General features: G+C 37.2%; 1 protein-coding gene across 1 annotated transcript; it reads right to left on the bottom strand.

Moving 5' to 3' along the window:
- Positions 1–2,551: 2,551 nt before the first annotated feature.
- LOC126233058 (gustatory receptor 23a-like) lies at positions 2,552–3,124 on the bottom strand. Its single transcript, XM_049942838.1, has one exon. The coding sequence runs from the start codon at positions 3,122–3,124 to the stop codon at positions 2,552–2,554; it is 573 nt and encodes a 190-aa protein (XP_049798795.1).
- Positions 3,125–27,766: the final 24,642 nt, after the last annotated feature.

The following is a 27,766-nucleotide window of genomic DNA, read 5'->3' as shown; positions in this document are numbered from 1 at the left end:
ATGCCTCTTACTACTGTCTGGCGAGTTTTAAAGCGTTGTTTGGTCTATAAACTGCACAGAATACAATTAGTGGACGCTCTTCAGGTTCGTAATAAAAGAAAACGGGTTGACTCCAACAATATTCTATAGAGGACATGCAAGACTACACGTTTTTCCCACGGTTAATTTTCAGTGATGAAGCAACATTTCATGATAGCGGTAAAGTAAGCTGACTTAACTTTCTCATATGGGGACTCAGGAACCGTCACGACAGTACTGTAATGTCGTGGAATAGTAAAGAGTTGGAAACCTGAAATATTGTCAAACTTTCGTTGCCTATGCCTAGAGCCAGAGGCAGTAGGTTAGCCAAGAGGTACCTCTTACCTGGCCTGGTTACACACAATAGGTGAGAGAGAATTGCTTAGCACTCGGGTTTGTGTTAGACGGAGACTTTCATAGAGTGCAAGACAGAGGTATAGCGTCAGCTATACTGCATTTCAGAACTTCGCGTAAGTCTGTCGTAACAACAAGTAACTCTGTCGCAAGAGTACCTAAGGGGCGAGTACGACAGATGAATCGGCAGTATAAGTGGAACGAATGCGTTCATTACAAACGAGCATGACGTCAGTACGTCGCTCGTGCCTCCTTTAAATACGCCAGCTTTGATAGCAACAGGGCACTCGCAGTTAGACTTGCAGTTAGATGTGTACTGGGTCGCTGCGTAGCGCTCAGCTCGGTGATCGACATGTTAATCTTTATTAAGGAGATGTTGCAGTAAGGGCGGCCCATCCTGCCGCAGACTTGAGGGGACGGTACCAGCTCTGGTCCTCTCTGCTCCCACTGTCAATCATCAACCCAGGATTAGCAGACATCGCGGCAGACTCGCTCGCCGCCAATACTGACCACATCACTGAGCTGTCGTCGAGATCGTGCGGGGCCTAGGCCCTGTGCATCCGCCGTCACAACCGGGTGAGCCGACGACGCTGGGGGACTGCAGCCCGTTCCGCCCGTCCACCGGGGACGAGCCACCAGGAGGAGTAGGGATGAAGACGGGGTGGGATAGAGTACACTCCGCACTACGAGAATGCCTCTCGTGCCTAAAGCGCCGGGACTCCAACCCGGAGCCTCCTACGCCAGCAGCTTGCTGTCCGCAGCCGAGACGGCCGCCCAGCCGGGCGCCATCTGCCACGCGCGGCCGAAGTACAAAGTAAAGACATTCCTTCGCTACGTCACAGCACGCGGCGCTGCGCTAGCAAGACTGTGCGGCCCCGATCTGGTGTCTTCGCTACGAGTCAGCGAGGACTCGGGGAAGGTCGTTGATATCACCAAGCCACATTGTACTCGGCAGGAATAAAGTGTTATGAATTAATAATGTTTCTTTGGCGTTTCTGACGCTTCCACAGCCATTCTCTAGCATCCTGACAACTGGAGATGTCGTCGCTCGGCCATCCAGTCCACTGTAGGCGACTGGGACTACGGGGCGCCTATAATACTGAGAACAAAAGAGACTCACTTAAAGTGAACATATTATGTGGCACTTGTCGTGAAAAAGTGTATAGTATCTTCATTTCTGAGGCAAACATGGGGTCTGAAATGAGTTAGTTTCACATGCTGAAGAACTGGTTTTTCCACCACTTATGGAGGGCTCCGATGACATCATTTGCAACAGGGCGGAGCTCTATCACACTGATACAACAAATTACGTGAATTTCTCAATGACACTCCTATACAACGCTGGCTAGGACGCACAGGACCCCGAGACAGTGCCCTGCATTCTTGGCTTCCATTTATCTATGCCTTTAACTCGTGACATGGAAGAAGGGAACAACAAAATAACAGCTTCCATAACTTCTCTAAAAGCACGTACATTACGTAAAGTTTCTATTTGACACACAAGCATTTGTAATAGCTTAGATAAATCTTTAAGATTTTGTGAGTATTCTGCAATTCATCCCACGTCTGTAGTATGTTTTTATCAGTAAATATGGAGTTCTGAAATCACGTTAATCTTTTTAAAACACCGTATATTATGTCTTGGCTCTAGGCGTCAGACCTCAGATCACCTGTCTCATGTGATATACAGTGGAAGTAAGTTTTAGTAGCAATAGATGACAGAAGACCAAATTGAAGTAGTAACTTATACTGGAGCTCTACTACATCCTCTTGGTATGGACAGGTAACTAATTGATTGCAGGAGAATGCATTCTAGTATTTACCTCGTGTGACTCAAGGGAAACAAGTTAGAGCTCCATTTATTATCCATCCTGTAGGTAGAAAGAAAATAATTACACAAATTTGCTACAAAATGTTTAGGAACCCATTTATTTGGTTTCGGTTTTTAGTTGCACATGCCTCACAATCCTCTGGATAGTACAAACACCACGATGCCTCACAATCCTCTGGATAGTACAAACACCACGAGTAATTGAGAAATAACCTATACATACCATGCAGCTGTTAAGTAATCTGACACTGATTTTATATTTGCAAGATGATGTTTTCAGCAGTGAGAGCTTCCGTACATTGCACTGCTAGAAGGAGAGATATTCTAGCAAAGACCACACGTAGTACTTTACTTGTGAAATTGAACAAGTATCACGAGATAAGTGACTGCAGCACTAACACTAGTTGTGAAGGTCTGGAGGTTGATGTCACAAAACCCCATGGCGGAAACTCGTAGTCTGTCCACAGGAAGTTGCAGAACATCGAGTGCTGGCCCGGGACGCAGCAGGGGCTGCAGCCTCGACAGCAACAGACCAGCTCTGTCGGCGCGCTCAGCAGCAGAGGAACACACCCAGCACACCACCAGCTGGCGACACAGGGCGCTAGTAAATGCAAACACGTTGACAAGTATATCCACACTCTTGTCTGTTTGTGAAGCTAGGACCGTAAGCCAATAGGCAGTGCAGGTCATGACTACGAAATCATCCAAGAGGGCCAGCAGCAGTGTGGGTCCGAAGTGGAGGCTGCAGAGGCGGGCGAAGCGGTGGAGGGCCATCCTGGCGCGTTGCAGCCGCCGCACATCCGTCCCCGCCGCCCCCGCCGCCCCCGGCTGTCCTGCTCGCGTCGCCAGCTCCTCCAGCTCAGCCTCGCTGCCCGCCGGCGGCCGGGTACTCCTCAGCAGCTGCCCACAGACGATGCCCATCCTGTGTCGGAGTACCAGCACAACGGCGAAGAACTGAACTCGCCAGACGGTGACAAAGCCTTGTAGGCATAGAAAGAATGTCGCTAATGGATCACGTATGAACAAATAGACTCCTAGTACGCTAACTGGTATGACAACCCAGACAAGCACTGTAATGAAAAGCAAAATTGCTCTCTGTCGCGTTTTGCGATATATTTCCGTTCTGTAAGTGGGATCTCCCATGGCGAGCAGTGCATCTACCTGTTGCAACAATTCCGTGATGCTACTAAGAAAGTGGTATCCAGTACACAGAGATCTGCATAAAATTGTAGCTGGCTCCAAAACAGTCAGTAAAAGAAAGGACACAAGTACAAAACGTAGTGTCATAAGGAGCTGCGGATTTATTAGGATTAACTGCATTACTAAATAACCGCAGTAAAGACCAGAGGCAGTGATACAGATAAGCCAAATCAAACATATGAGGTAACTGGTGAGTCTCTTTAATGTCACTCTGAAAGCACAAGAAGCAAAATTTTTGCTGTCGCTCATGACGGGAACCAAACCAAAGATTTGAAATATAAGATACAAGGGTCTCACTGCTATTTCGAAGCTATGACCACTCATTTGAGAAACAAAACTCTATGTTCTGCTCATTATTGAACTAGCTACAGTTGTGTAACCGAACAGCTCTCACGACTGAGGTACCAACTAGTTTTCAGACAGGGCACGTTTTGACAGTTCCAATTTTGTTGATGGGATAACGATCGAAAGGCAATTTCACGAAAACGAGTAATGAGTCATTAACACTAATGAGTCGTTAACTTGAGAGGCTAAGGCCAGAAACATCTCGATCCCTGTGTAATACTGTGGGAGTCTTTTTTTTTTCAGAACTATGTTACAGTCAGTAATATCGTCAGATCTATATTAATGTAATACACATGTATCATTGAACACCTAGGAAATACGTTAAACAGAAATTTATAAATTTCTAACTCGATAAATTAACATAGGACTTAAGATACGGTTTGCAATGACAAATAGATTGTTTCATGAGAAAGACTACTGCTGTGTCTGATAGGTAGTTTGGCTGAAGATACTTACTGCTACCCGTGCAAGGTCAGGAAGGATCACCAATGCTGTATGATGGAAGAAAAGAAGTCTTTTCTATTATCTGCGACTACGATGCACTTATACGCAAAATTTTTCTGTCTAGATGACTCTTTATTTTTGAAAATTGAAATTTATGCATTTTTCTTGATATGAGCTATTGTTTCGTCTGGATGTATTACACCTGCCTTACATAGCTTGCACACCAAGTGAAATTGTTTTGTTATCCCTGGTTCTTCAAGGCTTCTCAATAACTCTGAAGGAATATCGTCTACCCTAGGGGCTTTTTTCCATTTAAGTCTTTCAGTGCTCTCTCAAATTCTTCTTGCAGTATCATATCTCTTAAGTCATCTTCACTTACGTACACTTCTATTTCTATAACATTGTCCTCAAGTTTGTTTTCCTTTTATGGACCCAATATATGTTCCTTCCATCTTTCAACTTTCTTGCACGACGCGTTTTATCAGTATCTATCAGTGAGAAGTTAATATAATCTTCAATGACACTAAAAAACATGACTATGAACTACTAAGTGCATGCAGTATGAAGCAGTGTAAAACCAGTTTTAACTTTAACTTTTCTCAGTCCACAGACTGGGTGGACACGGCTCTGCAGTCTAGTTTAATTTGTGGATCCCATAAATTTGTGAGTAACTACTGTAACCCAAATCAATTTTAAACTAATTGTGTTCATATCTTGGTACGCCTCTACATTTCGTATCTCCCCACTTCCCTCCTTTACCAAATTGACTACTTCTTCATGCCTCAGGATATGCCCTACCAACCAATCCCTTCTTTTAGTGAAGTTATGCGCTGTTTCTTTTCTACCCATTTCGATTGAATTATTCATCATTCGTTTGCTGATTTACGCACCTAATCTGCAGCATTCTTCTGTAGCACCACATTTCAAAAGCTTCTACTCACTTTCCGCGTGATCAGCTTACTCTCCACGTTTCACTTCTGTAGCAGGCCACACACCAAGGAAATTCCTTGAAAAAAGACGCCCTAATGCTTAAATATATACTAGATATCAACAAACTCTTTTTCTGACACTCTTTCCCTACTATTGCCAGTCTGCCTTCTTATCCTTACTACTTTCTGCTGCCCAAGTATCAAAACTCATTTATTACTTTTAGTATCTCATTTCTAAAGTAATATTCTCAGAATCACTTGATTTCAAGCAACTACATTCCATACCCTTGTTTTACTTTTTCTTATGTTCATTGTAGAAGTGATTTTAAGGACGCTGTATATTCCATTCAACTGTTCTTCCAAGTCTTGTGTTCACTCTGACAAAACTTCAATGCTATTAGCAAACATCAGACTTCTAATTTCTTCTTCATGAACTTTAATTCCGTTACCACATTTCTCTTTGGTTTACTTTACTGCTTGCTCAATGTACAGATAACGTCAGGGATAGTCTACAACTCTGCCTCCACTCCCTACACATCCACTGCTTCTCTCTCCTGTCCTTCGACTCTTACAACTGCAGTACGGTTTCTGCAGAAGTTTTAAATAACCTTCTGTGCTCCGCATTATATTTCTGCCACCTTCAAACTTTTGGGTATAGCAGTCCAGACCACAGTGCCAAAAGATTTTAAAGTTGGGCTTGTGTGCGCTTCAAAAAGCTTCAGACACTCTCACAGCTACTAATGAGCAAACTCTTACTTCCTGGTGATATGCAAAATGGAATACATAATGGCCATTAAAATTTTATAGTTCTATCTGCCTGGAATAAACCAGTATAAAGTGGCCATGTAGCATGTGCTTAATGAAAAGAGAGGATGAGCGCTGCATACGTAAAAATAACTCAGAATACGTATGTGAGCAGCTTCGTAAGACAAGTTGTGCTAAGGTGTTATAGTCTAACTAATAGCACTTTGGAGTGCTGTGAGGCAGTTCTCCCAGTTTTGTAATTATCTGTTAAGAGTGACTACAGAGTCTGAAAAATCATTTAATAGTGCTCCAAAATCTCTCTCAGGTGAAATAATAACAATTCTCTGAAACGATGGTACCACACATAAAACATTAGCGACCAGTGACAGAGCATCATAAGTCATCTTACCTTACTCAATTCCTATAGATAAGCTTAATAAGCTCATGACAAACATTTGGTGGCATGTATCTGTGGCACATTTGAGAAAATCATGAATAAAAAACAATGATCTTTTTGGTTGATCATTGTACAACACATGTTGTTGATGTTGTTGTTGTTGTTGTGGTCTTCAGTCCTGAGACTGGTTTGATGCAGCTCTCCATGCTACTCTATCCTGTGCAAGCTTCTTCATCTCCCAATACCTACTACAACCTACATCCTTCTGAATCTGTTTAGTGCATTCATCTCTTGGTCTCCTTCTACGATTTTTACCCTCCACACTGCCCTCCAATACTAAATTAGTGATCCCTTGATGCCTCAGAACATGTCGTACCAACCGATTCCTTCTTCTAGTCAAGTTGTGCCACAAACTTCTCTTCTCCCCAATCCTATTCAATACCTCCTCATTAGTTATATGATCTACCCATCTAATCTTGTTGTTGATAAGAAAAGCATTATTCCTCTTATATATGGGCACACATTACAGTCACATATTTAAAATTCTCTCCACATCACTCTACAAAATCAAGTTTCTATCAATAGAAACGTCATCCAGTATCATCCACACAAAAAAATCTAGTCTTTTTTGTATCTTTAGCATGGAGGAATTGGAGACGTAACACAATGAAATGAAGTTAAAATGATGTAGTAAACAGTCTCGTAATACTTGATAATTCACAACCTCTTGAAGGATACTCCACAAAATACGAATTTATGGTACATTGGCATGCAAACTGATACATATGGATGACCTGACTAACATGAAACTGCAGAGCCTTTTCTGAATATAAACTGGAATGATCTCCCCAGTCATTTTCCATGGCATACAGATCATTCAAGACGTTGCATCTACATCAAACAAAGGTAATTTCACCAGAAAAGCGGAATCTTTCATCATATACCCTTAATAAGTTAAGAAAATTTGGAATGTGCTCTAGAGGAGACCATCAGTAGAAATTCAAATTTTCGTCAAGCTTTTCTAATATATTTCGAAACAAGATAAAATTTCAAAAATAAACAATTAAAAGTTAATTTTACAAGAAACAATTGAATAGTGAGAGTAGAAAATGGTAATGCTTAATGACTGACTGTACACAGCTATTTTCCATGTTCCTCAACTAGATCTTAAAGAGCATATCAGAATTATGATATCAATAATCAAAACATATTACCTAATCAGAATTTGTGCTTGAAGAGCATATCAGCATTATAATATCAATAAGCAAAACGTATTAACTATTCAGAATATGCACTTAAAGACCATACAAACATTATAATATCATGGAACACAATAAGTTAACTTACCAGATCCTTGGGTTGGAGAGCATATCAACATGATAATATCAACAAGCAAAATGTGTTAACTATCCAAATTGGAATCCTAGCTGAATAATATTAAGTATAAACTTTATAAGCGTATAGGACTGTAGAGAATCTAAATGATGTTGAATATGTCACCATATTTTTAAAATGGTTACTAAGAGATTACTTTTGAGTAGTAAGATAAGCTATGCATTAAATTCTTGGAAAATTGAAACAGTGTGGTACTCAGCAAAAATTAGTGAGCTTAAACAACCATTAATGTTAAACAAATCTCAAAATCATTAATGAAGAAATCCATATGTAGTTTTCATTCCTATTAGCTAACTGAGATGGTTATGTTTGATGATGTAACATGAAATGATTTACACTTTGCATGATACTTACGAACTCTAAACATTATGACCTAAAAATAGTAAATTGACTGTCGTTTGGAGAAAGAGAGGAACTTTACTTTATTTCCTTACACAATAATTCTTTAGTTAAATGGCACACCAGAAAGGCAAAGGAATCTCTGCTCTGAAACACTGACACATACATTCTTTTCACTTCATGAGAATCTGTTCATTTAAATATTTCTTCAGCCACTGTTGCAGTAAATGTTGTGTAGATTATGAAGAGGAATAGACAAACACTTTATACCTTGTAATTCTTCAGGCCTTCCTGGAGAGGCGTTGTCATGTTGATTAATCTGGTTTCTGCCGGTTATTCGTGTCTTTCCTGCACGATATTTCAACTGCGTGGCTCGCTGTCTTCTTCAGGTGTTGTCTGATACTGAGTCCAGTGTGGAACGAGTCCGATATTTATGCCTACGTTGTGCTAGGCAATCCCTCTGCGGTCCGCGCCGCGTGTGGAGCCACGTGTGCAATTTTTGCTACTTCCATCTAGTAGAAATTTTATAAAGGTGCCTGGCAGGCGCTGTTACAAATCTAGTTCAATAAGTAATGGAACGCATTTTTTCTGAATGCATATTGGTTTTATTCGGGATAGCAATGCACCGCAATTTCCCCCACTCTTTTACCTAAAAAACCCTAATATTCAACATAACCCCATTCAATGCGATGGCTCAATGTTACCTTACTGGGTGACCTGTACGCCCGCATGGTTTCATCCTATTGGTCTACGCCGGAGCCAATGTTTTGCTCCATCGATGACCGTCCCAAAATCTAAGTAACGATTTCTGCGGAGTGCATCCTTCATTGGGCGAAACAGATGGAAGTCGGAAGGCGCGAGTTTCGAGCTGCAGAGCGGAGGAGGAAGAACAGACCATTGAAGTTTTGTGAGCTCCTCTGGGGCGCGCAGACTTGTGTGGGGTGTGGAGAAGTTTGAGTTTTTGTGGCAACTAACAAGCTGAAGTTCTTTCTTCATTTTCCGGAGGGTAGAAAACGCACTTCAGAGCTGATCGCTGCACCATGAGGGAGAACATCAAACAGAATATCTCCTTCAGAGTTCCAGAACACTTTACCGGCGGAGGGTATGGCTTTGAAGTTTTTCTTCAGAAGAGAGAAGTGGCGTGGCGCCACTCCATGGACTGCCGATTTGTTTCCGGTTCAAAATGATGAACTCATGTTTCAACGTCTGTGATGACGTTTTACAAAAAGTGTCACAATCAGCGTCGTAATGTGCAAGGAGTTCCGTTCAGGTTGCTTTTCGTTGCTGTTTATGTATGTTCCATCAGTGAGGCGGCGGGGAACCCGGCAGGAACACTTTTTTGAGAACTGCGACTAGTGGACGGGTGTGTCAGCACTTCTAACTGAGACTTCCTGTTGAGGAGCGAGTTGTTTGGTTGTGATTTGTCGATCACTTCGAGTAAGAGTGTCCGCACGTTCCAACTTTGCAGGAGTCATATTTGTGAGCAGCCGGTCGGCACGCGGGAGGCCGGACGTCTTTAAGGGACGTTGTTTCCTCTCCTAAGACTCACCTAGCTTTTGTTCACTGCTAGGTCACCGTAGACATTCTGCAAACGCTTATGAACATCTGCGATGCTCTGGTTTTTCGCCAAAAGAAACTCAGTGACAGCTCTCTGCTTGGAACGCACCTCCATTACTGACGTCGTTTTGAAAGCTACGTATAACGCCGACACCCACTGGAGCTTCATGAAACTATAGGAGCTGAAGTGGGAATTATCCAAGATGCCTCACAACAAATTTTGCTTTTTTTAATGGACATTGACCGAGAAAATAATTTGTTTAATTCTGGAACGTCCCTATTATAATAGACTAAAATTCTGTGTGTGCGTGGAAAATTTTCAACTGTTCTACATGTGATCAAGCCCTGATATTGTTGTGGCATGCCAAATTAAATATGTAATTACCTCTAAATCGTTGCTAACGCTCCCTCATACAAATTAGGCAACTCTGCTGTATGTGTCCTTGGAATCTTTCGCGGCCGCATGTCTAAATAAAATCTCCTCGGTTTTCAAGCTGCGTCAATTCGAATAACACACTCTAAATTTAAAAAAAAGTCAATGACTTCCGGGGTGGTACTATTTTTCGCTTCTATAGGAACGATTTCAGACTTTAAAGTAGTCTTAGAGACACACTATCATATAAAGATAACAAGCTTCGATCAGTGGAAATGTAATCTAGTATCATCCATCAAAAACAGATCTTGCAATGCTCGCATCCTTGAGATGAAAGAATTGGATTTGTAACATAATGAAATGAAGTTAAAGTGGTGCAGTAACGAGTCTCCAAATACTTAATAATTCGGAACCTCTTCAAGCTCATTCAACTGATACAAAAATGAGGAAGTATATCGGCTTGGGGATTGGTACAAATGAACGACCTGACTAACATAAATCTTTAGAACTTATTACACAACTGAGTATAAATGGGAATAATCTTACTCGTCATTTAGCGTGACGCGCAAAACTGTTCAGAACGATGGCTCTCTATCAATCAAAGATAACTTACTGGTCATTTTGCGTGACGCGCAAAGGTGTTCAGAACGGTGGCTTTCCATCAAACAAAGATAATTTCATGAGAGAAGCATGAGAGAAGTTCCTGACAGCTGCATGCAGCACGACTGCTGAGTGTGCCGTACTACTTAGATGCCACCTCTCTCAACTCCAAGCAGTTAAAATTATATTTATTTCACTTACAGATAGTTTGAGGAAGCGGATAACGACGGGTTGGTAGTTATTTTTAGAGAACCACCAACCTGTCTTTAAGGACACTCGGTTTCAGTAATATTCTGCTTGTCAATATGCAACGTTAATTGGTTCTCACTGAAACTTTAAAGCGAACAGAACGCGAAACGTATAATTACACCGAATGCCAAGCTGCAAGTACGCGCGAGCAATGCTGGCACGCAAAACGTGGAGGAACAAGCCTTCAGAAGAAAGAAATTTATAAACAAAAAGGCCCGTTAATATAGAAGTGTGAAGGAAATTTTTGATCTGTTATTCGAAATGTTTGAGCTCAGTGAGTTGACATGCAGTAAGCAGGAGAGTAAAAAAAGTTGGAAGTAACAGAGATGTTGATACAGAAATGTGTCACAAAAGTAACATAAAGTGAAAGAAATTCAGCATTCAAATTAAAAAAAAAGAAGTTCCTTAATTAACGGTTTATAGCGTAGGAAACATTAATTAAACTGGCACAAATTTGGCACCTGGTTCATTTGTCAAGTAAAACTAGTAAGAAGATTCGAGACGGTGTCCAGGATTTAAAGCCATGAGAAGACGACGATGGCAAATGAAAAAAAAAATTAAATAAAACAATTCATAATAATGTTTCTTATATCGAATCTCAAAACTACAGTGATCATTTCGATCATTAAGGAACAGGTAAAAGCGCAAACAGCGCGCATGTTTTTGCTGCAACCCCCTGAAGAAGTGGAGCTCACTGAACGATGAGATCCTACGCTCCTGAAGACTAAAATTGTAAGACCAGAAGGGAAGAAATTATGGTATGGAGCGAAGAATACGTCGTTAAACGTTAAGGGGATCTGGGAATATACAGAGTGGCGAAATATACTACTGTTGGTAACAAAGACTGCAACCAGTATACACATCGATCTGTGATGATGGATCCGTCATTCCGTGCTGCTTCAGTTCTGTGCTACATTTAACCCGTCATAACGACTACAGGATAGTGGCGTGCCAGACTCTCAGGGAAAATAACGTCTGGAACACCTTGAATACGGGGGACAGCCACCGGCCTTAATTCGTCAGAAGCGGATGGCTGCTCACCTCATTACTGGTTATGCGAACCAGAAGTGCTCGCCATACTGTCACGCCAGATCAGGAGCACAAACTACCGGGGTTCGTATGAAAAGATGGCGTGGTGCCTCTCCTGTGTCCAGTATTATTACTGGACCCACCACTGTACACACACTGTAACCATATCTCTCTGTTGCTAGGTCGACGGAAGCTGCAACAATGGTAGCCTTGCTGACACTCCATGGCATTCCAGACGTCATAGCGCTTGCTGCGTGGATACTTACATTTTTTTGCAAGCAATTCCATTACCTGACCCAAGGAACTTGAAGTGACTCTACGATCCCGCATGTCTGAGAGAACAATATGTCTGTTCCCTTTGCCCTAGCCAAGTAGGGTCTTCGAGAACATGTATGGTGTTGAATATGCCTCTCTTGAACTACAAATTCACATCACTGAGACACTTTTGATATTCCACCCACGGCGGGCAGTGGTATCGTGGAACGGTATACCACAGTCACGATCGGCCACGAATACAGCCACAACCGAATTGCGACAAGTGCTGGCATACGTTTCTCCATGTTACGCTAAACATAATACTATTATCTCACAAATACCGACACTTCGGTGCGATTTCTGAATGAAACCTCTTCTGCCTAATAACTGCATACATGCAGAACGTACGAAAGCGAGATGAAAGTGATGCCTACGAATTTTTTTTATGTGAAGTCTCTTAAAGCTTTTTAAATCGTACGAACGTTATTAACATGCTACATCCTTATTCTTCATGTCTACATATCTATTTTTCAATATAGCCACCATGACGAGGGACACACTTCTCTCAATGACACACCAGTTTGTTGATATTTGACTTTCTTGATGGAGCTACAACTTATCCTCTCCTTGTACCGCTTCTCCATTATCAGAGGTGTTCTCGAACTTCCGGAAACAGACGAACATCGGACATGAAACCAAGGCGTCCGATTGCTGCAGATGTCGCATCACTTGTGCGTGGTTTGGCATTGTCATCTTGAAGAGAGAGTGCTCCGTGTGTAGTTGAAGTCTTTCAATTTTCGCTTTTAGCTTTCTGCGATAAGAACACGCTGATTCTCACAGACCGACATATGTAAGTTACGCACAGCCCTGTTACGCGCTACATTTCGGAGCCCTATGGTGGTAGAGAGCTGCAGATAAGTAGACATGAATAATATAAATGTGGAATGTTAATATTGTTTGTTTATTTAAAAAGCCTTAAGAGTTCTCGCGTAAGAAATTCGGAGGCATTACATTGCAGGAGGCGGCACTTTTACATTTAGTCCTTTTGCATATCAAAGAATGCAGTAGTGCGCACGACAGTCTGACGTTTGTTGTATGCCGCCTTCCTAGTGACGCAGTTTTAGCGGCGAGCAGCGTACCTGGAGTATGACTGACTTCCTTCTGTTTGCTATTTCATTGTCTTTGCCTCACAAAGACAGGTTACGACGTTTCTGACGAAACACAGAGCTATCTGATTGCTTTGCGACTGAGACGGGTAAACAGACTACAGATAAGGCCAGCTATGTTTGTGTTGTCAATCATTAAACGTCCTTGTTTCGGGGTACACTACAGGATATCGGCCGCTAAGGAGGATGAACTGAAGAAAGGCAGTCCGGTATAACACAGTCAACGCGAAATCAGTAATAGTTTAGCCTGATTGTTGATAAGAACTCGTATCACCGTGCCCTCTAAAAAACCATCGATTAAAGGTTATGCAGTCGAATACTTAAAGCCTTAAATACTGCCTGTTCTACATACATACTCTGCAAGCCACTGTAGCGCGTGTGCCAAAGGGTACCATGTACCACTACCTACCATATACTCCCCCGTTTAGTTTGGAAACAGAGTGAGGGAAAAACGACTATCAGCAAGCTTCCGTCTGAGCCTTAATTTCGTTCATTTGCGTAGTAACGGCACCACCGTTTGGGATAGGAAAAGTCAGTTTTGGTGCAATATTTCTGAGCGCGCTAGTTACATCCAGGCACAGGCCTGTGGATATTAAGTTAAGCTACCAGCGGTTGCGAAGTAGAATGGAGGCCACAGGACCATAGACCCGCTGAAAAGAGTAATCGCAGTAATTTGGATGGCGCAAGTTACAGGCAGAAGAGGCCCACTGGCCTTCGTAGGTCTTATGAGTACGTGACTCGGAGTGGCATGTAAGCAAAACTGAGGCGCACAGCTGCATACAAGTAGTAAGAAGGTACGCTGAGCGCAGTTGAAGATAATTTAATAGTGTTTTTTTATTTCTTATAAACAGCTAGACTGAGCACACTAGCCACTTACTTACTAAAATTTTTATGAACGGATGCAAGCCAATACACCCATAAAAAATAAAAATTAAAAAAAATTTTCAACTAAAATTCTGCAGCTACACAAAATATTCCAGATCATGAAATTTGTTATCATTACTTTTAGTTTTTTTCATTCCTTTATATTTTAGTTTAATCTCACCATCCTTAAAAATTGGAAGTCCCAGTTATCTATTATTTTATTGAACCTTTCTGGCAAAATAATTTTAAATTTATTACCAAGCTCAAGAGAAATTTTCTCCCCATACCTAGTTTTTAAACGTTCACAATCAGTAATGTAACAACACCCATTTACCTCAAGCTCACTAATCTTTTTAAACAGATTAGAATTGCTTGCATTATTGAGCTTCTTCAGTAGAGTGTCCATTTATATAGAACAAAATTTTAATAATCTTTAAAATTTTTAATTTTTATAAATATGACTAATATGCGGGATGAATTTCAATTTGACATCTTTGTCAAAAGAAGTAATAATCAAAGAGAGAAACAAGTTGAGTGTAATATTTGGAAGAATATTTTAAGTGATCATTAGTTATAGAACAGTTGAGAAGTCAGGATCATATTAAATGTGTTAGTGTATTAAAAAGAATGTATGAAGAAGAATACGAAAAATACTTTGAGAGCTATGAGGAAACTGATATAGAAATATGGGAGGAAATAGGAAGCTCTGATTCTCTCTTTTCTATAACTGTAAAGCAAATAGTGAACTCTAATTTACCAATTAATAATCTCCTTACAAAATTACAAAATTAGATTAAAGCGTGTTTGCTATTTTTAAAAGTTTATCGTTCTATAACCAAAAGGTTAGAAAATATAGAATACAACAAAATGCAATTAACCAATTTATTCTATTTGTTTAAGGAATGCGGTACGAATTTTTTATTTACATTAGAAGATATAGATTAAAAAATTTAACAAGATTAAAATTTGTTATGTAGTAAATAATTTTTAATAACAATAAGGCACCATAATATCATAGTTATCTAGAACAATTCTTTTATCATACTGAAACAAGAATTCTTTCTTAAGTTGTTTGTTTACTAGATGTTTAGTATCAACATCTCTTGTTATCTGATTGTATTCTAACTGTATCTTATCTTTAACTTCACATTGTATTAAACTTAACATCGATCCACCATTCAACTTTTGAATATTCTTGTAATTTAATGTGAATCGTTTCACCTTAATTTCTGTTTTTCCATCATTTCTCTCATAATAGTAACTTTTGGGACCTGTGGAAGCCCAATATGTAATCCAATTATTTCCTAATTCATTAGTCCATTCACCTAACTAACAACCTGTTTCCACAGTATTGTTACCATTATCAGAATTTACTACAGAATCAGTATCAAAATATGCAACAGATTCTCCTAGTTTATCTAGCATATCATATAATCTGAGTCTTGCATTTGATGTAGTGAATGCAGCTATAAAGATATTCGTAGCTGCATTGATTTCCACATAATGATGCTTGAAATTGTACCTCATTTGAACCATCTGCTCTGTAATAAAATTTACATCTAAATTATCAAATCTGTCATCCAACTGTATCTCATAAAAGCGCTGTAAATCGGTTTCATATTCTGTTTGACTCATATTTTGCCTTTGTCCAAATTTGCCACATTACGAATTAAGAATCTTAGCAACAGCTCATTTTCCAGGAATTTCCTTTACTCTAACATGATCTAGGACAATGTCCAATTTCTCTTTAACTATTTTGATGTATTCTTTGTCACTTCCAAAATTATGTGAACTAGTTTCTAATTTTATTTTCATAAAGTCTTTCCAATAATTTTTAAACAGCATATTGCTTTTATTTTTAAAATCCCATAATTCATAGATTTCTAAAACTTTATATCCTTTTTCTATAGCTTTCTTTACTTCATCTGTTACCCAAGCTCCAATAAAACTTCTTTCTTCAACACTGTGATTGTATTTACTTATTTGTTCTTCTGCACATTTGGCACACAAAGGAAACAATAGTTCTTCACTTTTATCGATTTACATATGTACAGGTAAAACAGGATGATACAATCATCTAGGAGCCAATACTTTACATTTTATTGAACTACCAATTTTTAGAATAATATCTTGGTCTATATATTTCTCTTGGATGTTGTTCAGGATAATAATCGTAATATTGCACAATAGGATAAAGACTACATACACAAATATATTTTATTTTTGAGCTAATACCATCTGCTTTAGCTCTTAATTTTATGACATTTGTTCATCCACCATAAAATGCATCTCTTGGATTTAATGGTTCAATAACTTGTGGTAACTACCTTTTATACTCTGCTGAATTCAGCCAATCACATTCCCACATTTCCACTAAATTGTATATAGCATTTCGTATTTATGTACTTCTTTAAAAGTCTTTTGATAAAGATCATCCAATGATTCGTTATTTTTATTTTTAATCGTTTCACTTTTGAAACATTTTTTGCATCCATACCAATAACAACCATGGTATTGGTAAACAGTATTAGTTTCTTTATCAAATTCATCTACTTTGCACCAGCTATTCTAACTTCACAACCATTAAGAACATGAGAGATATTATTGTTGTTTAAACTAATCAATCAAGCTATCGATTGTTTACTGTAATTCTCCCTCTGTTCTTTATCCAATACAGCAATTGTATTTTCCAGTAAATATTTCGATCTGTAAATTGCCATGAAAACCACAGCAATTGTTAAATAACAGAATGGATCAATGTTAGCAAGTTGCAGAAAGTGTTTTCTTAGATTCAAACAAACTCTTCTTAATATATCTACATCAGAATGAAAGTACTCGTAAATTTCTTTTTTCATATTGAACACATAATTGTCTTTATCTCTAGAGCTGTGCCATTTGAGAAATATTTCTGTATCTTTTGGCTTCATAGTGTCAACACAGTAATATTGAGTATCAGGAATTGGTTCTACATAATTTCCATTTTCTGGCTTATTGAATAAACATGGGAAGTATACTTTATTCAATTCTTTCAAATCAAAAGTTTTTGGAAAACCACCAAGTGGACCTTGTACAGAATTACTGCTGTCTATAATTTTTATACCAAACTGCTTGATTTCCAACAAAATCGGTTTAGATCTGCATGCCGGGTGATAAGAAAGTGTGGCAATGACAAATACACTCCTCCAATGTGCGTTCACCGCGATGTCGCCAAACACAGATGTGACCATCATGATGCTGTAAACAGAACCTGGTTTCATCTGAAAAAAATGTCTTTTTACCATTCGTGCACCCAGGTTCATTGTTGAGTACACCATCGCAGGCATTCCTGTCTGTGATGCAGTGTCAAGGGTAACTGCAGCCATAGTCTCCTAGCTGATAGTCCATGCTGCTGCAAACGTCGTCGAACTGTTCGTGCATAAGGTTCTTGTCTTGCAAAAGTCCCCAAATGTTGACTGAGGGATCGAGACGTCGCAGCACGATGTATTACAGCCATGCGGATATGATGCCTGTCATCTCGACTGCTAGTGATATTTCATATCATTTGCATATCACAGCATCTTCTTCCTGTCGGTTAAATTTCGCATCTGTAGCACGTCATCTTCGTGGTGCAGCAATTTTAATGGCCAGTTGTGTATATGTCCTAACTGCAATTTCAACACAGTGCTTCAAACTGAATTGTGAATCAAAACCTTTTGCATAGTGAGCTATGAATGTGTGATAACTGTTGTCCTCAGATATCATCCACTTACAGAATTCATCGTTTGTCTTAAATTTATAAACAGCATCACCTTTAAAATTGTGAACAGTTATGAGATTTGGAATGTGTGTTCCAGTTTCTTGAGTTGGTTCATAATCAAACCTCATGTATCTTTCAGGATAGGTACTATTTACTTTCTTTGGAAAGCCCTTTTTACAACATTTAAACTCTTTACCAAAAACTATTTTATTATATTTGAAGCACTAGTAAATATAAAAATCTTTGAATTCTCTATTAATATAGCAACCTTCTTTATTACAATTTGGGTAACCTTGCGCTATAAATTCCTCACCAAATTTTCTTTCGCAGATACCACCTTTTTGTAATACAGGTTGCATATAACATTTATGATTTCCAATTTCCACTACTTGTTTACAATTTCTTCTAAGGTTCAATGCTGCATTTATGTTCTTTGGATATTAAACAATTCTTTTTACATCCTTCACGCTTGTAATCAGTATGACAGACATCTTGGTGATTGTTCAAGCATTCTTCTTTATAACAGTATCTATTGCATTTCTCACAATAAATCTTATTTTCTTCACTTTCATGTTCTGGACTTTTGCATAATATACACAGTTTTCTGTCTATTTTACATTTGTGAGCATCCTTCTTGTGATAAGCCTTCTTCCATTTATCACAGAAATATAAAGATCCCTAGAAACCTGTAATACTGTTAATTACATCGAAATCGTTGTGATCTTTGTGCAGATATATCTTGATTTCTTTCTCAGGACCATTATAGATAACTGCATTAAAACTTTCAGCACATACAAAATTTATTTGGATATCCAACAATTCTTCAACATTTTTAATGTCATCTAAAGCATTCTTCATTGTATCCACCCGACTGATTACATAATCATCAGTTAACTTTTTCTGTAACTTGTATTTATCTCCTTCTCTGATTTTCTTAATCTTGTTTGTAGTTAGTTCTCTTCCCAAAATATTATCTGTTTGATATGTCAAAGCCACAATAACTGCTCTAGGACGGCACAGATTATCATCATTTTTAATTTTTGTAATGCATCTCTTAGTCTTTTTGTCTTCAGCCAGATTTATTATTTTTTCCCTTTCTTTCTCAAAACTTCTTCAACTATGTATACATCCGGATATTTCGTTTTCTGTAGTTCCTGTTCACAAAATTTTCCATTTATATCTTTTAATTTATATATAATTGGATTATAATGAATAACAACTTCAATTTCAAATATTTCTATTGACCAGTTAGCTGTATATCCTTTTTCAAAAAGACCTTTAAGTTCACTAATTCTAACTGTATCACACTTTTTAAATTTAGGTTCTTCACTAGATACAATGTTACTTCTTTTTAAATTATTTTCAGTAACTTCTATTGGTTTCATTCTTATTGTAGAATGTTTTGGGGTATTGTACTCATCAGTTTCATTTTTAACTAAATTTAACGATTTATAATTTCCTTGTAAAACAAATTGTTTCCACATTTTTTCTTTAAGTGTTCTGTAAAATCGTTCAACTACAGATTCTTTTAATTCTGAAAAAGTTATACAACGATTAATGTTATATTTCTTCATTAAATCCTTAAAGTCTTTGTTATAGAATTCTTTACCATTATCTGTTTGTAAGTTATTTGGCTTTCTAATTATAGTTTTTTTTGACAAGCATCTACTATATTTTTAGCGGTTCATTTTTTAATAGGAACAGCAAATGCAAATTTTGAAAAAAACATCAATTATTGTTATTAAATATTTATAACCTTTGTTTATTTTTGAAATTCGTTTTAAATTACCTGAATCCATTTTTACTAGATGAGATGTACCAAGAGAGACTACATGTCTTCTTTTAAAATTTTTTCTCATTCGCTTATGTAATTCATTAATTATTTCTTCACAAATAATATTGCCACCTCCTACAATTATTTTTTGACAAATGTAGTTTTCTTCTTTTCACAACTTGTACAAAGATGTTCAATTGTTTGTCTTCCTTTCTTTGTTGTTACTCTCTGTGGGTTATGTGTATCAGTAAATATTTTACACTCCAAACAATAAATGTGAAGCGTGATTGTCCATTTATATAGATAAAAACATTTAATAAAGGTCAGATTAATCTAACGACCTCAATACTTCTAGATCTTGACCTACGATCTTTTGCTAATTTGCGATCCTAATGATTTCAGTTTGCATTCAATTTTATCTAATGCGTGAAGGAGATATCTTTTCATTTCGCTTATTTCATTATTATAATGTTCCATGATACCATCCATAATACCATTTCTTTGCTTTAAATCTGAGAGCATCTTGTTGAAATCTTCTTTACTGACATAATTACTGAACTGTGTTAGAATGCTTGTGTATTCAGGTTTTGTAACATATTCTTTCTCTATGTACTGTTTGGTAACAGCATCCTTTGCATCAATTGGATAATTCATATTAGCAAGTCTTCTATCTTTTAAAGCCAATATATCCTTTAGTTACTTACAACATAGTATTAAATTCTTTCTTAAATTGATTAATTACATTGGCTATCTTTGGATCAATTTCATTTTTGATTTTCTTATGCACAACAAGTCCTTCAGTTTGACGTATCTTATTTCCAAAAATGTCCATTTACTAAACTTAAAATATTATTAAATTCAAAATAACCACAGAATAGTTTCAAAACAGACACAAATAGCCACATATTACTTCACTGAAATTTTGTATTCTCTCGCTATTGTAGTACAGATCATTTTTTCTAAACAGTTAACTAGTTGTTAGGGTATATTTCCACCAAATGAATTCAAAACAACTTTTTATCATTATTTTTATAATAATAAATGCAATGAGTACCAACATGATCTGATGTATCTCAATTAACTATTGCACATTCATATTCTCTTGGATGATATGGTAATTCATCAATCATGTATGCACTACGAAAGTGTTTAGTTTTCAATTGTTTAGCAAGTTTCTTTATATCGAATTTACTTAATACATCAGGATATTTATCAATTACTTATTGGATTTTTTTTACTTTCTTCAGTCCTGTTCCAGCTTTCTTCTCCATTGCTTGATTATGTCTTTCTGTTCTTCTAATTCTTTATCAGCTTTTTTCTTCTTTATACCTGCATTTGCAACAGCTGCTGCTCCACCAGCTAATGGACCAATTGTTGCTAAATATGGTAATGCAACTAATAATAGTGGAAGAAATCCACCTTTGTGTTGTGTTAGTCCTTTACCTTCTTTCTTTTTTGTTAGATATTCAATAATTTTTTCACAACAGGAAGAGCTAATGCAACAAGTAAATTTCCACCAACTTTGTTTTCTTTCTTTCTCTTTTGAATGTCTGTAAAAATGGTTCAATTGCATTAATTTCTCATTATTCAACTTTAATTTAATTGATTTAGGTTTAGTTTTGCCACTAGGTAGCAAAGTATATTGAATAGTAAAATTGTTCATTTATATAGATTCAAAATGTAATGAGACGAAATTTTTATACACCCCATCTATTGTCATCCATGCCTTAGCGCATACCTAATTTTCGTTTCCCATACATTATTCCTCTAACTGCTGTTGCTGCAACTTTTTCTCCTAATGAAGCATCACTTGCATGCACTCTTTCTTTTGCAGCTAACTGAAGTTCTTTATTGGCTACAAGTCATTTTTCTAAATCTTTATGACCACAATATGCAATATCATGCTGTTTACAAGCTTCATCTAATGGATTTACTCCAGGATCACCATGTGCTAGTCTTCCTTCAAGTTTAGTAAATGGCCCACAATAATTAAATCCTGGTAGATGCGACTCTGGCATTGCTACATTATTTAAAACCCAGTTGACTAACCCTTTACCATGTTTTTTGCTCTTCCAACCAAAATGTATGAGGAAGATTATTCAAAATTGTAATTGAATATGGAATGCTGTTTGGACTATTTACAATGAAATCACTAAAGTTATTTGTCAACATTTGCATTGTTCCCATTATTTCATTGTGATAATTTTTATTTCCAGCTAGTTCTTCACCATGAATAGCTGCTAATCTATCAATTAATTTACGAATGTCATTCATCCAAACATATTCAATTGGTTTTTGTGTATATTTTTTAACTAAGCATTCGCCTTTTTTCTCATATGTCCTAGAACCTATAGTTATTCTTCTTAAGTTGGGAAAATAGTCATCAACAATTGGTTTTCCCAGATATTTACATTTATTACCTTTACTTGATCTTATTTTATTTGGATAATTGTCAGAATACAATGCTCCTGATTTGTATAATATATCTGCATAATTTGATAAATCTACTCCATCAAGCTTTTCTCCCATATAATCTATAGTAGTTTGTTCCTGAGTTAAAAGGCTCATTAATCCATCTGTCCCCTCATATGTTTTTCGCCAATTTTTAATTTTCTTTTCAAATATTACTAGTAAACTTCCTATATATATTTAAAGGTACCAACAGCCCTTAATCCAAAAGTAGTATCTTCAATTGATTTTACATATTTTAGCATTCTTTCACTTATATTTATTTTATTAACATCGCTATCCTTTATAGATTTTTTTTCTTTTTTTCATATTCATTCAGTGCATCTTTAATTTCGGATTCACTTAATGTGTAATCATATTCACAATGAATATCATCATACCAATCATATAATAGTTTAATTGGTGATAAATCTCCAAAATCTTCTATATGATGATGGAATCATTTGTTTTTCGACTTCTCTGTTTTCTTCATTTGCTTTAAAAACATTGTCACCCAATCCTTCAATTCCTTGTTTTACCTGTTCAATGGCATCGATAACTGGTTGATCTTCTTCTTTAAATTTTTCATACTCTGTTCTTGGTTGTTTTTTCCATTTTTTAAGTTCTTCTTTTAACTGTTCTTTTACTCTGCTGTTCTGTCTGGCCTTTTTAACGATTTCTGGATCGTATTTTGCAAACATTTATTTAAGAATAAAATACATTAATTAAGATATTTGTGTTGTTATGAAATGTAGTATTTTATTTCTAAACTTACTTTCATGTGGTTTTCTTGACATATTTATTGTGAAAAATCCAAACTCATCATTCCAACATTTACTAAACGTTTCTTTAAAATTATCAAACCTTAAATCTCCACCAACAAACTCATGGTAAGTATGCTTTAAATTTGTATCATCTTGTCTAAATATATTTTAAAAAATTAGATTGTCTCTAACTAACTGTTTTGGTATTTTTGAATAAGTTGGAGCTGAGTAAAAACAATCTATACCTTTTTGTCTGCCTCTAGTAACATAATCTCTAAAAATAGCTTGATTTTCTAGAATGAAGTCATCAAATACATCTGAATTATCTAGGCATTGATCTAATGTGACAATATCTTCATCATTTCCAATGAATGTAGCTATTTTTTCATTATGCTTACCTTCAATTTCTTCACATCTTTTTTTAAATATTCTTGTTATTTTGGTTGATCTAAACTTTTTAAATAAACATACAAATGTTTAATTCTATTCCAATTCATCCATCCTGGAGCTAAAATATAATTATCAATCATTAATGTTGTTTTATCACAACCACTTGGTCCAATTATTGCACATCTAATATAATTTGTTAAAAGATTACCATGTTCATTTTTTTGGAATTCTTATTTTTTGTTCCCAATCAGTTTTGATCAGTTATTAATAAAAATTTTAATAGTAAATGAGTAGGTCATTTCAATTGAGTGGTAGGTCATCTGTTCGCAAAAAAGGTTAACTGTTCCTATATGGGAGAGTTTTAGTAGTGTTTCATTAGCTGGTTTTTGATCAAAATCCCCTAACTCCAAATATTACGTCGAAAAATAATAAACTTTATTGTGATGGAGAAGCGATAGAAATTCCTGTAGGTCAGTATAGTTTGAAAAACATGGAAAAATTTATTCATTCGAAGAAACCAAATATTGACATTAAACCAGACGAAATTTTAAACAGAATTGTTATTGAAAGTGATGTAAAATTGTATATAGATACAGTGGATAGTACTGGAAGTTTCCTTGGCTTTAGTAATCAAGTTGTTCAAGCTAAAGAAAAAGTTGTATCTAAAGATGATCCTAAAATAATTCCTTTTCAATTAATCAATATAAATTTCAGTCTTGCCGACGGAATGTTTGTAAAGCATACTGAGCATTTTTATTGCTTCATTTCAAGCCTAATGCAGAATTTGGTGGACCACTAATTCATGAACCAAATTATCCTGTAAATATTTCTATTTCTGATCCAATTCAAGACTTAGAAATTACTGTAATTGATGAAAACGACAATTTAATTGACTTTAATGGTGCTTGTGTAACAGTTATTTTAGAAATTTCTTAATATTTTTTATTCTTAAATAAGTCATGAACAAAGTGAAAAGTTATCAGTTTTATTCATTCCCTGTGAATGAGAAGACTAAAAATAATTTGAATCTCCCCAACAAGAACATGGAGTTTAATATACATATTGCAGATGGTTGGGTTCATCCAAATCATGCTCAAATGTACATGAATTTCAGTATTATTGGAACTGATAGCACAGATTATCCAACTTATGATGGAAAATCCAATAAAAAGTTAGTTGATAACTATGTAGCAAAACTGTTTGATGTTATCACCATAAAGAGAGGTAACAATATTTTGTCTAGAATAAAATTTCCATTTATTTCTTCATCAGCTCTTATTCGATTGACTTCGACTATAGCCTATGAGTTAACCATGGAAGGTTATATTCTTAGTAATGGAAAGACAAAAAGTAAGAAAAATGATTTTATCCACTAGAATTATTTGGTGGATTTTTTTAAAGATTATAAAGAAACAATGTGAGAAGGAGATTTAACAGTTATTTTTAAATGGTCATCGAGTTCCTGAGACGAAATTCTTTATTGGTCTGATACAAATGATGCTGGTGTTGAAATAAAAGATGCACTTCTAAAACAAGGTAAAATTGGTGTAGAATCAATGGAAATTGTTGTTCGTGTTGTTAAAAATGAACCAGAATATTCGCTTGAATTAGAACAAGATAGACTTAAAAATCTAAAAAGTCCCATACCTTTCTTCGAACCACAAACTGTAGAGATTGTTGGATTAAATGAAAAAAGAAATTTTGACTTAGATATTACAAATTTCTATAATTCGCAAAATTTGATACGCCTTATTTCATCTTCGTTGTTTTACAGACAAAAAGGAAAAAAAGTCAGTTAGTTGACTCTTCCTTATTCGATCATGACAAGTTACAGAATATATACTTGAAAAAGGGGAGAAATGAAGTTTTTCCTCAAGAAATGTGGAATCTAGATCTGCCCCATAATTATCTAAACACTTATAATTCTTTCCTAGATTTTAAGAGACCTACACAATTGAATGGTGATGTTGATGTGAGTCCATTCAATTTTATTCAAAATTATCTTATCTATGTAATAAATATGTCTAGAAGAATAAATGTGTTAGTTACTCAGAAAACTACAATGAAGTTGTGTGCAAATTTTAATGATAAAATTTCGAAAGATATACTTATGTATGTAGTAATGTATGGTAAAAAGAATTTCTCGTATGATTCGTAGCATAGAATTTTAGTTGAAAATTTTTAAAAATTTTTATTTTTATGGGTGTATTGGCTTGCATCCGTTTATAAAAAATTTTAATAAGTGGCTAGTGTGGTCAGCCTAGCTGTTTATAAGAAAATAAGAAACATTATTAAATTATCTGCAACTGCCCTCAACGTACCCACTTACTACTCATATAAATAGGTGCCGGTTTTCTAACAAGGCATTTAAGCGTGGCAGCTCCCTAGATGGCAGGCATGTCACACCAGTGGCTACACACAGCGGGAGATGAGGCGCCAGGTCACTGCGGGTCACTGGTTCGACCCTCTGAGGCTGACGCTGGGTCTGTAGCCAGCCAGCAACGGGCCACTCCACGGCTGGCTACTGCGGGCAGTAGTCTTGGCTACCGACATGCAACAGAGACATCAAGGGCAAGAGCTGCAGATTCAGCTGCCGGATCGCAGGTGCTCGTTGTCGCCGTGTTCTTCGCCACGCCAGGGAGAGAGCGCGCTGTGGGTCCCCTTGCAGTGGTCGGCGCTGAGGCGGCAGGGGCGAAGACCGCTGAGTCGACTGTCCACGCATCCTGACGTCGCAGCTGTACGAGGATGACACACAGCGGTTCATTGCAAGGGTTGCTGAGGCAGCCATTTCGCGCCAAGCTGTTTCACAGACAGTGAAGTGGCGTCCTCAGCATTGCGAGACCTGGTGATGCAGACTGAGGGGAACGTGGCACTGTAGTTTTAGTTCCCACTGCATTTGGTGTTGCTGTCACATTCGGTGTCAGAGGTTGGCCACTACAGAGTGCTCCCTACGCGAAAAATACGTTGGCGGCAGCAGAATCTCTGAAATTATGTTGATCGAACCTACTGGTAACAAATGTAGCAGCCCACCTCTGAACTGCTTCGATGTCTCCCTTTAATCCAACCTAGAAACGATTCCAAACAGTAGAGCATTACTCAAGAATGGGTTGTACTAGTGTTCTGTAAATGGTCTCGTTTGAAAATGTACCTAATTTTCAAAAAATTCTCCTAACAAATCAATGTCGACCATACGCCTTCCCTACTACAGCCCTAATATGCTCACTGCATTCCGTTATGCTTCGCAGCTATACACCTACATATTTAACCGTAATGATGTGTTGAGCAGCACATCACTATTCCTGTATTTGAACATTAATGGACTGTTTTTCCTACTCGTCTTCATTACCTTACATTTTTCTACATTCCATCACACCAATTGGAAATTCTGTCTAAGTCATCTTGTATTCGCCTACAGTCTCTCACAGACGACATCTTCCCGTACACCACAGGTCATCAGCAAACAGTCACATGTTGCTTCACAGCCTGTTAGTCACATCATTTACGTATACAGAACACAAGAGCGGTCCTGTCACATTTCCCAGGCGACAGCCTTGTCCCTGATGAACAGTCGCCCTCGTCATCACTGTCGAGGGCAACGTACTGGCTTATATTGCTGAAGGAGTCTTCCAACCACTCACATATCTGGAACCTCATCGCTCAAACCTACCTTCTAGTATGCAGTGGGACACTTAATCGAACGTTTTTCGAAAATCTATGAGTATGAAATGTGCTTGTTACCCTTCATCTAAGACTCGTAGGGCATCACGTGGGAAAAGGGCTAACTGAGTTTCCCACAAGTGATGCTACCCAGACCATGCTGATTTCTAAACACAAGCGTTTCCGACCCAAGGAAATTTGTTATATTCGAATTGATATTACGTTCAAGAATTATGGAGTAAACCCATGTTACGAATATTGGTCTGTACTTTTGCCGTTCCGTTGTTTTACCCATATTTTTCCTGGCTTTCTGTACCACCACTTCCAGTGTCCTCCGATGTGAAAGTGTGTGTACATTGTCTAAACGCATGCAAATCGTGTACCTGAGGTGATACCTCGGTAGCAACGTGATATTCACTTAGGTAAGGGACACTACCTAAAAATCACATCTAGACACAGACTTCTTTAATCTGATGCAGGCAACACTGGAAGCTGTAAATAATTCTTCCATTCAATGAGTGCACCAGTGTGTCGGTGTCCAGGGTCACCACTTTGAGCACCTTTGAATGTTCTACTCCTGGGCAATGGTACAGGAGAGTCAACGTCAATTTTGTGTTCTGTTTTTAATTGGTTTTAATAGGTTTTCTGACAACTCCAACAAGTGGATGGGTTTGTGATCCCGGGCTCAAAGTCAGTTATGTAACTAATAACGTTGTGTTTCAGTGAATGGTATCTGAGATACATTTTTGAATAAGTCTCTAGGAGAGGAAATGAATTACCGAATAAAAAATACAGGGTGCCATTTAAAAAAGTCATACCTCTGTTGATATCTTTGTAAAAAACAAAGCTAGAACGAAGGCAATCATGCTGATTGATGTCACCATACGGCTACAGAACATTTGCTTGAA

Source organism: Schistocerca nitens, chromosome 1 (assembly GCF_023898315.1).
Source record: "Schistocerca nitens isolate TAMUIC-IGC-003100 chromosome 1, iqSchNite1.1, whole genome shotgun sequence".
In the NCBI taxonomy this organism is placed as follows: domain Eukaryota; kingdom Metazoa; phylum Arthropoda; class Insecta; order Orthoptera; family Acrididae; genus Schistocerca; species Schistocerca nitens.
Note: the sequence above shows the minus strand (reverse complement) of the source record. Positions and strands in the feature narration are given on the sequence as shown.

Coding starts and splice junctions, on each gene's coding strand:
- LOC126233058 (XM_049942838.1), bottom strand. CDS start 3,124: ATGGGCATCGTCTGTGGGCAGCTGCTGAGGAGTACCCGGCCGCCGGCG.